Here is a 13,636-nt window from a genome sequence, read left to right on the forward strand (position 1 = left end):
GAGTAGCATCACCAAGATTGTTCAGAAAAGCAGATACACATTAAAATAGATCTTGAACAGTCATTGTTAATAATGAGAACTGACTTGAAAATCGTCTCAGCTTATGTAACTTTCACTGATACCTGATGTATCACTTCAATGGTGAATACAGAATATTGTTACTTTTACTATGTGAAAGATAATACCTACCTCATTGAAACTATTGTCCTTACCATATTTCAGCAAAGCTATGCTTTTCCAATATTTAAACTTTTTGCAGCATCAGTGATCTAGAATATACCCAGGCACCTCAAAATAAGCAGATAGTTTTGTTGTTTTTTTTTTTAAACCTCTGACTTAAAGGAAAATTGTGAGCACTTTGTGACACCTTTAGCTCTTACCCGTAAGGTGTTATCAGTATCTTTAAATTAAGGTTAATTATGTATTACAAGAGATTAAAAGACTGAAGTCTACTAAGGAGGAGATATCATTAGAAGGAAACCTTAAAACCCCTAAGTGACAGGGGGCAGGAAACTGTCACATGTGTCTGCATACTTGAGGGCATCAGGGTAACAGTATTATAATCCTGTTTGGCATGACAAATTTGGGTTATCATAAATAGCTTAACTATATTAAAAGACTCAGGTAAATGGGTCAGGACATTTTAGTATGAATTTCATTTAAAAATGGTTATTTTTTTTTCTCAGATTTATGTGCTTCAGTGGGTAAGCTTCATTAGAAATGCATTAATGTGGAATGCATTCATTGATTATGCCATATAATAAACACTTCTTTTTATAGTTTTCATGAGCCTTTTAATATCCAAGGTATACTTTAACAGGTTGTATTTGTAGATCTTCCTGAGACTTATTATGTTTCCTTCCTCTGTACTTCATATTGTAAGCCAAATATAAACAATGCAGATGTATGGTTTCTAAGACTAAAGATAGAAATTATGAATCTGCTATTGGCAACATAATAATAAATCTAATAATAGCAGTTTTATCAAGAATATTACAGACACCTTTTAAATTAGTCCTTTGTTTCACCAAAAATGAAAGAAATTATATAATAAAGTGAGGAATTGATGAAGATAGAAATTTGATACAACTGATAGAGAATTGACAACCTGGAGATTTATAGAAACATTTTTTTTAAAAAAACTTAAATTTTTTTCTAGTGCCTTATTTTTTTAATGAGCATTTTACTTATGTTTTAACATAAGGCTTGAGAGTTTATAACCTTTGAACATACTCAAAAATTAAGAAGATAATCATCTCGTAAGGAAAAGAATGACAGAGAATCAAATTCAGAAGTACTGCAAATAGAAAACCAATGCTGTAATCCAGATTAACTCACTTTCCTTTTTTTCCCTTTAATTTCACTTACTTGTGAATCTTAACACTGTTGATTTTGCAGGATGTAATGTGAGGTATCAGAGTTTTCTGGGAGTTAAAACATAATGCTAACCTTGATTTTCTCTTCCTTATGATGGGCTACAAGTTCCTTTTTGTGAGGCTTTAAATTTCTTTCCCTTTACTTCTTGAAAAATAGAGGGGGATAGCTGTTGAGATCATGTTAGACTTGAAGACAAATAGTAAGTTACTCCTTAGCTATGTCTTCTCTTGTCAACTCAGCTTCCATTCCAAGAATGTGAAAGACAAGCAGAAGCAATGGAATCATCCAGCTTCACTAATCAGTCTTTGTTGTTGCTAGTATTACAGTGAAAGTTCTCACTGAAGTTGTAGGAGTTTTAAAGCAACGTGCTGAATAACAGAAAAGTTGTCCCGCTGACCATATGGATTGGATAGTTCATAAAAGTCTTGAGGATAGCTTTTCTTTATTCACTTAGAACTGAAAGGTGAATTTAGAAAGTTCTTTATTTTGTGGAGACTCCATTTAGTATATTGGAAAGGTATAAAAAAGTATAATGAGAAAAAATGAACTTCAAAGAGCCTGTACCTGAAAAAAACACCTGTTCCATTTGTAAATTTAATGTGTGGGGCTTACTGTGCTAGATGCTAGAAACAAATGAACAAGACACACCCTGCCTTCAAAGCCTCGGTCTACCCAGTAGAGAGACATAAGTAAATCCCCATGCTATGTGGTGTGATCTGTGCTTCGCAAACACAGATGAGGAATTACCTGTGCCTGGCGGAGGGCTGGTTGAGGGGCAGGGTGCTGAGAAGCAGTTGAATTTAGCTTGAAGCAAAGTGATGGGGAGGTTGCTAGGGAGTTGAGAATGGACGGGAATGGGGTGAGGTAGGGAGGAGCAGCTGTATCTAGTCAGAGACAAGTGAATAGATGCCATATTTGTGGGTGTTTCTGGCCCAATAAGAAGAGGCTAGAGGGCTAGAGAATTGTGTGAGGGGTAGAAGGATAGGTTTAAAAAGAAAATATAAGCTAAGGACAAATTGCAGTGGGTTTGTATGCCTAAGCTGTATCTTTCTCCCCTGAAAACAATGGATCTTTAAAATTGTGATAAAAATTAATAATCCTCATAGAAAATCAAGAAAATGCAGCAAAGCATAGAAAATGCAAATATCACCCATATTTCCAAAGAGAGCTGCTTTGGTATTTAACATTCCAGCTTGTTTTTCTGAGCTGATATTTGGGAAAAAAAAAAAAATTTTTTTTTTCAATAGCCTAATGTATGGTAGTTCTGCATCCTGTTTTGTAGGATTAAACATAGGTGTTTTCCTGTGTTATTTCAAACTTTCCATAAGCCTAATACTATCTGGCCTCCAAGGCACTTAATTAAAGCATGGAAGTGACATGATTATACCATCTGTGGATTTTAGAAAAATGAGTCAGATAAAAGGAAAACAGATGGAGCAGTTGTAAGCAACTGCAGTAATCCAGGTGTGAGAGGATGAGGTCCTGGACGGATGCGGTGGAGGGTTAGGACAAGGAAGAGAGATTTCTGAGGGCCTCCTGATGGAGGTAGGGAATGAGTCATGTTCAACTTCTAGCTTGGATGAAGTGGCAGATGGTGTATCACTTACTGAACTACAAGAGAATGGAAGGAGCGGTGTATTTGGAGGGCAAAAATTTAATTGGGTTTAGACATACTAAATTTGAGGGACTTATGGATTGTCCTCATGAAGATGTCTCAAACAAAAATAGAATACTCTGGAGACGTTACAGTCTATTGGGTAAGGATGAAGACTTTAGAATTAAAAGAGATGAGTTCATACCCCAGCTTTGTCACTTACCAGCTAGGTGACCTCAGACATGGTACTTTAACAGAATTCGGCAGGTCTTGGTTTCTTAATATGTTAATGAAATAATTGAGGTGGCAGACAGGAAGGAACATAATTGTGTTTGGAATGTTGGGAGAGGTAGAGTTGCTAATTAGGTTAGTTTTGTACTACTGAGTTTATGGCATCTGTAGGACATCCATTTGGAGATATTAATTAAGCAAGTGGAAATACAGATCTGGAGCTCAGGAAAGAGGATAAGAATGTAAGAGGATGTACATAAGGGTGTGATTAATATTGCCGAAATAGAATGTGCAGGAACAGGAAGAAGGGCAAGGACCGAGCTGTGGAGAGCACAAACATAATCAAAAGGGGAACATAGTAAGTTGTGTGAGAGGAAAAAGAAGAGCAAATCATGAGAACCACAGGATTTGGGGGGAGGGGGCACAGGATTATTGGTGGGCCTATAAGGATGGTCATCATTTAGAATATTAAACTAGGAGTTAGTCTGGAGGCCTTGGCCTTACTGGGACATTATAGCTAACTAGCTCAGAGAACCTGGGTAACCAAATTAAATGCAGTACATTTATATTGCACATATACTATTTGCAAAGTACTGCAGAAAATACAAAGAGGAGGGGCGCCTGGGTGGCTCAGTTGTTAAGCATCTGCCTTCGGCTCAGGTCATGATCCCAGGGTCCTGGGATTGAGCCCCACATTGAGCCCGCTTGGCGGGAAGCCTGCTTCTCCCTCTCCCACTCCCCCTGCTTGTGTTCCCTCTCTAGTTGTGTCTCTCTCTGTCAAATAAATAAATAAAATCTTTAAAAAAAAAGAAAATACAAAGAGGAAACAGCTGAAAAGGAGTATTGAGATATATAACCATTATATAAGAGGTAAAAGGGAAAAGAGAACTCAAAGTCAAGGTTCAGAGCATGGCTGAGAGGGTGAATTCTTCCTTGTTAGCCTAAATTGAGAAGTGGGGAGAGACTGGAACTCAGTGAGCGAGATACTAAGACTACAGTGTAGAGGTGACTCTTAGGCTGGGTGCTGAATGTGTCAGTTTGGGAAGTGCCCCCATAGAGGCCAGTGAGATAGCCTCAAGGGGTTGAGGAAAATGGAGAAGGTTAGCTCTCGTGGTGACTTGTGACTAAGATTCTGAGGGCCAGGATCAAAGGTAGCGGGCATAATCAACAGTCTCCCCAGCATTGCTGAGTGGCCTGAAACTTAAGAAAGAGAAGATCAAACTTGCAGTGGGAGTGAGGCAAGGTCTGCAAATCAGCAGTACCGAGAGAACAAGGAGATAATGGAGTCAAAGATGGAGTTTAACAATGTTGACATGAATCAGGAGGTTTGGGAAAGCGAGGTGTTTGGCGGTCACAGTGCATCTAAAGATGCTGTTTGGCATGGGTGGGAGAGAAATGAAAAGACCAGATCTTAAAACACAGCAGTTGTTGTATGTGGCTTACAACAAAACAAAACAAAACAAAAAGAACAATATACCATAACCTAGTGGTCAAGAAGACAGGCTTAAGAGCCAGACTTTCTAGGTTTGCAACCCAGCTCAGCCACTTACTTACCAGTTGTATGACCTTGAGCAGGTCACTTAAATCTCTCTGTGCCTTAGTTTCTTCATATGCAACATGGAAATAATACCTATCTCATAAGGTTATTACGAGGCAAAGATCATTGAATCATTGTAAAGGATTTAGAACAGTGCCTTAAAACATAATGTGAGCTGTCTGTTAGATAAACATAAAATAAAGTTCTGTTTCCTCATCTGTAAGTCAAGATGAACAGACTCATGACCTGAGATATCCCTTGATAGATCCAAAGTTCAGCATATCCTGCCAGGTAAGTATTCCAGCAGCTGTTGGTTCCGTGTTAAGCTGACGTGCTCCTTTGCAGGATGCACAGAGATAATTTTGCATGCCACTTCCTTTTTAACCCTGGTTTCCTATATTTTGTTTGTTTCTCTTACTTGAGGACCATAGGTTATTTCCACATAGTGCAGTCACTTATATGCACAAGGTTTTAACTCTAGGGAACTATCATCAGAAAATATTTATGTTACGTAATTACTTTGATGGTCTGCCTAGATTTGGGATAGGTTAATTCAGTTATTGATTGTGAGCATATATTAAATTCTTCTTTGTGCCTTAATTTCTGCAAAAGGCAAAGGACAATTTAGTCTAATGTATACTAATTGGGTATAAGAAGAACAAAGTTCTCTCTTTGCTACCACTTACTTCCTGTCTGATCTTATGCAAGTAACTGAATTGTCCTTCTGAGTGTAAGCTCTCTTTTGCCCTTCTCCCTACCCTATCTCGAAAGGATATAATGTAAACCTTCTGATTAAAAGTTCTCACTTGGTACTCTCCTGTTTTGAACTGAATAAATAGTATAGATAGGACATCAGATTGGAAAAATATTGGTGCTGGGTCGAAAGTAGGCTTGGACTGTGCTCCCAAAGCTTCCTGAAAGATCATGCTAAAGTAATAAACTATTTATTCTTGTGATACTATACAATGAAGCCCTGGGAAAGGAATAACGTGTGTGTATCATAGTGAGTATTCTTTTTCCTGTAATGTGAACCTGGTGATAAATTTCTTGCTGATTACAAATCTTCCCTGAGACCATGTGACCTTCCTTATGGCATTACTACATGATCTTAATTGAACACAAAATCTGTATTTTATTCCCTTACCTTCTCATTTTCTTGTCACACAAATCCACAGGGACTTCTCTTAAAGAGCTGTAACAAAGCAAGAACTTTATTTTCACAGACCAAAATTTGAATCCTGGCTCAGTCACTTCCTAGCTATATGATTTGGGGCAGATTACCCATCCTCATTAAGACACTGCTTCCTCATCTATAAAATGAGAGGATAATGATAACCTGCTTCACAGGATATTAGTAGGATTCCACTAGATAATTCATGTGAAGCACATACTGTAGTGCCTAGCACACAGTAAGTACTCTCTAAATGGTGGGGCTGTCATTGTCTCTCACTTGTGATAGCCTCCCTTGACTTCCCTGTTCTTTAGTATAATGAGAAAAAAATGTATACAGTTCTGGAATATTGGAATGATGGTGTCAAGACAAGTTAGAGACTTTAAGATGCTTTTTGAGATGATAGGCCAATTATGTGACATTCAAATATCATTGTGATCTCATTTTAAATTATCACCTGGAGCCATATAGAAGACTTTAATGTCTAGGAAGACATTAAAAATGACCTATCAAAATGTTGATGCATCTCATGAATTGTGGTACAGAATCAAGTGTTTATTCCCTAAGTTGACTCATCTTGTTATGAAAGAATGGACTTCAGGGAAAGCAGAAACATATGTATTCATACAAAGCCACATCTGCCTTCTCCATGAAAGAATTTAATTAATTGGGTAGAAACTTCCAGAACCTAGAAACATTCATTCTGGTCCTATAAAACCCAATAACTTATGTACATATTATTTTAAATATAACCTTTAATGAATATATGGAAAGAGCAGTTTTGATTCAATGTATTTAGAAAAAAAAATTCTTCCTGTTTAAAATGAAATCATGGGAACATGTACTGAAAAGTTAAAAAGCATAATTGAAGAGTAGTAAAGCATGATATCAATATCTGATTCATTTTTATGTAACTGAAGGCATTGCCTTTAAAGCATCTTCTAAGAAACTCTAATTCTTGATGAACCTTTATGAAGTTCTTTCCAAAATATCTGCTCCCCTGCTTGGTGGTTTTGAGGCATGTGGCAGTGCGTATGGCACTGAAGATGAATCACTGGCTCCACACAAACATTTTCTGCCTACCCAGTAAATGAAGTCTGTGAGCTGCAGTGGGGGCTCTTTGTCTGGGCTCCTGCCATATGGAAGAGTCATGCCAAAAGGTCTGAAAAGAGCTGCAGGAGCTGGTGACATCTGTAAGTGGGGAGGCAGAACTGACAGTGCAGCACATTCATGAGCCAGTGGGCACAGTGACTCACCACCAGGCTGAACCTGACCTAGTGGGAATGGAGCGGATCTCTGCTGAAAGGTTACTGGACGTGTGCAAGTTCATTGTGCAGAGAGAAGTAAGAGAGAAGCAGAGGAAAGTAAATTGTGTAATCTTTTACTGTAAGAGGCGTACATCTTGCCTTTTCATTTGGGATTGTTTAGACATACTCTATTGTATTTTTGTTTGAGGCAGTACTCTGAGAATCAGCTTTCAATATAGGACATAGTTTTCATTTGCAAGTGAAAAAAATCTGTTTATTTTATAGAGGAATATCAAAGGTAAGATGCTTTTCTAATAGCATATTTGTTATTTTTAGAAGTGAAGTCTGTGTATTAGGTTCCAATAGAGGCAAACAGGATTTTTTATTAAATCAATATTGTGTAGCCATTACTGTTTTCCAAAGAATCTAAAGAGTATATGACTTCTTAGTAAAGTGCTAAGCACAAAGTAGGGGTTATATAGTTTTGAAGTGGCAAATAATAAGAGACAATATTCTATAACTTGACCTATTTAACTTTCTATTTTAAAAAAATACCGTGCTATATCCCCAGTGTATCAGTAATTTTAGAACAGGTTTGTTATTTAAGCACAAGTCTGATAGAGTAGTAGAGACCCATGCATGCAGACGGATCATGTATTTCTCCCTAAATGTACTCACAGATGAGTTTCAGTAACTAATTTTTTAAAGTTAGAAGCCATCAGGAGCGCCTGGGTGGCTCACTCAGTTAAGCCTCTGCTGTTGGCTCACGTCATGATCTCAGGGTCCTGAGATCAAGCCCTACTTTGGGCACTCTGCTCAGCAAGGCGTCCGCTTCTCCCTCTCCCTCTGCCCCTCACCCCACTCCTGCTGTCTCTCAAATAAATTTCTTTTTAAAGATTGTATTTATTTATTTATTTGACAGAGCAAGAGAAAGCGAGAACAGGAACACAAGCAGGGGGAGTGGGAGAGGGAGAAGCAGGCTTCCCGCTGAGCAGGGAGCCTGATGCGGGGCTCGATCCCAGGACCCTGGGATCATGACCCGAGCCGGAGGCAGAAGCTTAATGACTGAGCCACCCAGTCTCCCCTAAAATCTTTAAAAAAAGAAAAAAGTTAGAAGCTATCATATCATTACATCAAATATGACTGAATTTTTAATACCTGATAATTACTAGAATGCTGAGAAGCCTGCTATAAATAGAATTTATATTAGAGAAAGAATGTGTAAATTAAAATGCCTAGTAGATATCCCATTTCGTTTTCAAGTGGATAGTTTGTATTTTCTTAGTCTGTATCCCTTGTAGGCACTTATTAGTCTTGTTTCTTGTTACAGAGAAGAGTTAGAGAGAGAGCGAAGGGTTTACTGACCATGACGTAAAGTCCCATGCTCTCCTATATGATTGGAATCTGCTTTGGTTACCTTTTAACTGTGTGACTTGGGGCAAATCACCTGGCCTTTCTGAGCCTTGGAATTTTGTCTTTTGTATGTGTGTGCTGCCTATAAAACAGGAGTAATGTATCTATTCTATAGAGTTATTATAAGGATTAGTCAATTTATGTAAAATATAACAGTGTCTTGTGCATAACAAGCAATCAGTGAATAAGTGTTAGCTGTTCTTCTGGTGAAATTGTTGTTTGGGTCAGTGATTTCCTCACCTCCACCACAAAAATCCCTAGTAACTTTTCATACACCTATATGTGAGTGTTTAAATTGAATGTCAGCAAGTTTACTTTTGCTTATCTTTGTGTTGGTTTTGGCAAGGTCAGGGTCCTGACATTAGAAGCCCATCTGTGTGGAAGGACACAGCTTTTGCTAATAACTCCTGGCATCTCCCTTGGATTTTGCAAATTATGACCAGGATACCTACAACTTGCCAAGTTCAGCTGAAGTATGATTTAGAGTCAGCAAAAGATTGTTTATTATAAGCTTCCTATTTAAGATCCTGTAGGATGTGGAAGACCTCAGGAGTGACTTCACTGCATAGCAATAACAACCAGTATGACCTGTTGGTTAATGCATTCTCTGACTCATAAGAGATGTATCATTTTATCACGGCACAAATTTTGCTGGGTGGTTTTCTTTAGAGTTATTTGTCAAACCAGAATCAGAGCATAGGAAAGTGTGTGAGTAAGTCAAAAAGATACAGTAGTACCACTATTAGAATAAGGGCTTGGAAAGAGCAAGCCACTAATACTAATGACAACAAGGATGTATCTCAAATGCATTTTGAGAATTGGAAGAGGCAAGACTCAAAAGGCACATACTGTGTGATTCCATTTACACAACATTCTGGAAAAGGGCAGATCTATTAACAGGAGCTTGTGATAGGAGAGAGGGGTGGGGCCGAGAGGAGGGAGCCCCAGTGCATATAGCCTCATGTTTCATTGGCGCCTGAACCAGTCACTGTATTCTTGATCATTACACCAGTCAGGGCCTAATTTTGATCTGGGGAATGAGGGTAGTTTCTCCAAAGGAAAGGCTACATTGTAGTAAGATAGATGCTCTGAACAAATCTGGGTATCATTAGGAAATGGAGGGAAAGGATGTCAAACAGGCAAACGATAATGCTAATACTTTACCCTGAATTTGTTGTTTAACCAAAACCTTGGCTAACTGTGGAATTTAATGACTACATAGTTCTTATTTCAGTATTTTTGAGACCACAAATATTTAAACAGTATTACATTACTTTACCTGAAGATTTCACGTAAAAATACCTCATTTCAGTGCTGCTGTAAGAAGCAAAATGATAACTTTTCACATTAGAACAGATACTGCATAAAGCATAAAAGTAGACCTCATATGCTGAACACAATGAAGCATTCCTACAGCTGAATAGGATTTTATACATAGTTTAAAATGTAGCCTTTGCACAAATTAGACACTGGTTTAAAATATACTTTGTTCTGCTTTCCTATTAGTTTTTACTAAACCCTTACTATGCTTCGTACTTGCCTAGAATGAAAAGGATACTTCAGCAAATACCTAGGTAGAAATTTCTCAACAAAAAGATGTTTAGGTATAAAATAGAAAATGAGTTCTAATAGCACCAAACCCAAGAGCTTTGGATAGTTGAAGAAGGCTCCATGGACAAAGAATGGAAATTCAGCAGGCCATCCAAAAAAAAAAAAAAGTAAGTCTTAAACACCTAAAGAGATAAAGCAAGAATGTATGCCATGGGGGTGCCTGGGTGGCTTAGTCGTTAAGCGTCTGCCTTCAGCTCAGGTCATGATCCGAGGGTCTTGGGATCAAGCCCCACATCAGGCTCCCTGCTCCATGGGAAGCCTGCTTCTCCCTCTCCCACACCCCCTGCTTGTGTTCCCTCTCTCGCTGTGTCTCTGTCAAATAAATAAATAAAATCTTAAAAAAAAAAAAATGTATGCCATGCAGAGAGAATGGAAAGAAGAAAAGTTTGGGAATGGCCATGGACATGTTTTATAACGGTGCATTAGATTGGTGTGTTTGGAGGGAAGGGTGCCTGCAAAGATACAACGGGAAAGAAGTCTGAGACAATGAGTAGAGATGAGATTTGAACAACCCTGAATGATACACAGAGTCTGGATTTTATCCTGCTGGTGAAAAGAGGACTGTTGGAAGTTTTGCTTCTATGGAAAGTAGAATGATCTTGGCAAAGCAGAGTTAGAAAGATTGCCATACAACAGCATGCAAGGTGGGTCTGATTAGCCAAAAAATGGTAGAATCAGATCAACTGGGAGCTATTGATTGGCTGGGCTTGACATATGGTATGAGCAAAACCGGGTGGCAGGGATGAAAACTTAAAGGATGGATGCTAATGATATAATATGAGTAGGAGCTCATAGCAGCTGGATTTTGTGGTAGGGAACTAAGTTTAGAGAGATTCAAGATGCCAAAGCCAGGTAACTGGAAAGGGATGGAACCATCATCAGGCTGGTAAAGTTCTGGTGGGGTAGGGTGGCATGGGGTAGGGTGGGAGGTGGTAAGAGAGAGGTTTTCCTGAAAAGATGAGTTTGGTCTTACACTGACAGCATGTCAAAGTGGTAATAAAAGTCCAACAATAGTTAGGTTTGTGTTATTGCTACTCATTCATGCATTCAGCAATATTTTATTGAATGCCAGTATTTTATTGAAGACAAGAGAGAGTTACCAAGTTAGCGAGAAAAAAAGTGTTCCCATTCTCATGGAACTAGCAAAGCTATACAAATATATTTAAGGGCTAAGTAAACATACACTGAGGGAATAATAAAGTGTTTGTATTTAAGATAATATGGGTAGAGGGAGGGGAGGATTGATGAAACAAGATTAACAATGAGTTGATAGCTGTTGAATCTTAGTAACGGATACGTACTGGTTCATTTTACTGTTTACTCATATGTGATTGGAATTTTCCCTAACATTTTTTAAAAAGGCAAAAAGTTGGGTACATAGAGCTAATAATTAGACAAGGTATCTGAGAGAATTATGAAATCATGGCTAAAGAGTGGCCTGAGAGAGGCAGGGAGAAAATGAGCCAAATACAGTATCTAAGAAAGATAAAAGGTGTTTTAAGAACAAAGATGAGAGTGTTAATTTTGACAGAGGCTAAAGATGTTCTAAGTTAAATCTAGAAGATTATTTTAATTTTGTTCATTTCTGGTTGGATGGCCCTTCATGGCTGAAATGAATTGGGTACCTGAGAAGCTTGAGAAAACTGTTTTGACCATCTGATAAGGTGTTTATTACTTGAAAAATATGTCCAGGCTTTATTTCCTAATATGTGAACATCTGTTGTATTTTTAGGAAACTAATGAGCAAAAGCTTCACAAAATAGCCAACGAACTTTTGCTTACAGAAAGAGCTTATGTCAACCGACTTGACCTCTTAGATCAGGTAAGATTTTCCCTTTCAGGGTTATTTTTTGGCATTGTACATCATTTTTAGTAATCAAGGGGTTTTAGGAACTATAAGAAGGGCATGACTTTTTAGCCAGTGAAAGCTTTTTCTTCAAGGAAATCTTTAGGATTTTTAGCTTTGTCAGTGAATTCACTAGACACAAAGGGTTTTCAATTCATAAAGAGCAGATTCAAGGACTCTCTGTGAGTCACAAAATGCCTTTATGTGTATCTTTTAACACTAAACACTAGTATGTTTCTTGACCATTTGTTATGATCCTAGAGCCATGTTACCATTATCATCTAAATAAGAGATTGGTGATTCTAATTCGTACGTGAATATGTCACTGATTCTATTTGTCTCATGCACTCTTCAGCCCCATGTGAGTCATCTGAATTAATGGAGTATTAGGGCCAGAAGAATTTTGAGCGTTCACTTGTTCAAACTTGTAGGAGACATCTAATACAGTGCCTGGTGTAAAGTTGCATAGTCAATATTTGTTGGTAATGACATCCTACTTTTTCACATTTTGTACTCTCATCACGGAGCCTCTCGTTTGAAATACACATACGTTTACAAAGAAAGTTTTAAAATGCGTCATAAGAACACTTGAAAACTAAGGCCTCTTAATATTGTTTTAATGATAAAAGAACAAGGTAATTGGTAGATTGTTAATGTAGACTTCTCTTATTAGAAGAGAAAGTTGCCATGTTTGAGTGTTAATTATAAGAAGAATTGTCCCACTTCTGCCATCGGAAAACTGGAACTTCATGGGAACACGCCATCCTGGGTATTATACCTCCTTATCGTCGGTTCCTAGAGTGAACTCTGGCCCTGTTAGAGTGAGCCTTAAGGGATCAGATTAAGCATTCTGTTCTTTGAAATAACGAGTTTGTGACTTAAATACTCACTTTCCAAAGAATTTCACTGTAAGTCCATCAATTCATGTTGAGTTTGTACCTTCGAAACAATTTTTTTCCTCATGGGGATTACAGACCTGAAATGTTAGGTATTCCCATCATGGAGACATGTCTTTTCCTCTTACCAGGTTTTGTGGGTTTTTGGTTTTTGTTCTTCTTTATTATTTTAGCCGTATTAGCTTGTCAGCTGCTATTGCTGACCTTTTAGAATTTTAGAGTCTTAATTAATATCCTTTCTGTTGGAGTCTCTAAGGACATAATTTTGTGTTCTTTTTGCCTCCCAAGAAAATGCAGTGGAGGTGAATTTAGAAAATTAACAACCATCTGGACATTATGAAGGAACAGACCTCCTTCTGCCTACATTTAACAGAATGGCAATTAAGAGGTATAGTAGCCCTAGTGGAGTATAGCTAAGACTGCAATTTTTTTAAAAATTGTTTTTAAGATACTCATTATTATGTACAGGAGATCTTTTTATCCTCTTGTAAGTGTTCAAGTTATCATGCATTATTACTTACTTAAAAGCAAGAAAACATCTGTGAACTGAAATTCTTTTATTTATCCATTGACCAGATATTTATTAAGCACCTGTTCTACTGTGGGAACTAAACTGTGATGGCCTCCCTCCCCAAGGGGGCATACAGGTTTTAATAGGGAAAATGAGATTTATGCCAACAAATTACAGTAAAGGGCAATATGATACACGTGCC

At 37.8% G+C, this 13,636-nt stretch overlaps 1 protein-coding gene across 5 annotated transcripts in view; it reads left to right on the plus strand.

The window, feature by feature from the left end:
• FGD4 (FYVE, RhoGEF and PH domain containing 4) overlaps positions 1–13,636 on the plus strand; it is a 133,005-nt gene that overhangs the window by 88,322 nt on the left and 31,047 nt on the right. For all 5 annotated transcript variants that reach the window (XM_081821473.1, XM_081821474.1, XM_081821472.1 and 2 more), the window contains one exon: positions 11,914–12,003. In XM_081821473.1, the coding sequence (XP_081677599.1) occupies positions 11,914–12,003 (90 nt within the window). The remainder of the gene's footprint in view (positions 1–11,913; positions 12,004–13,636) is intronic.

The sequence above is a fragment of the Leptonychotes weddellii genome, chromosome 5, assembly GCF_054177405.1.
Source record: "Leptonychotes weddellii isolate Sample4059 chromosome 5, ASM5417740v2, whole genome shotgun sequence".
NCBI lineage: Eukaryota > Metazoa > Chordata > Mammalia > Carnivora > Phocidae > Leptonychotes > Leptonychotes weddellii.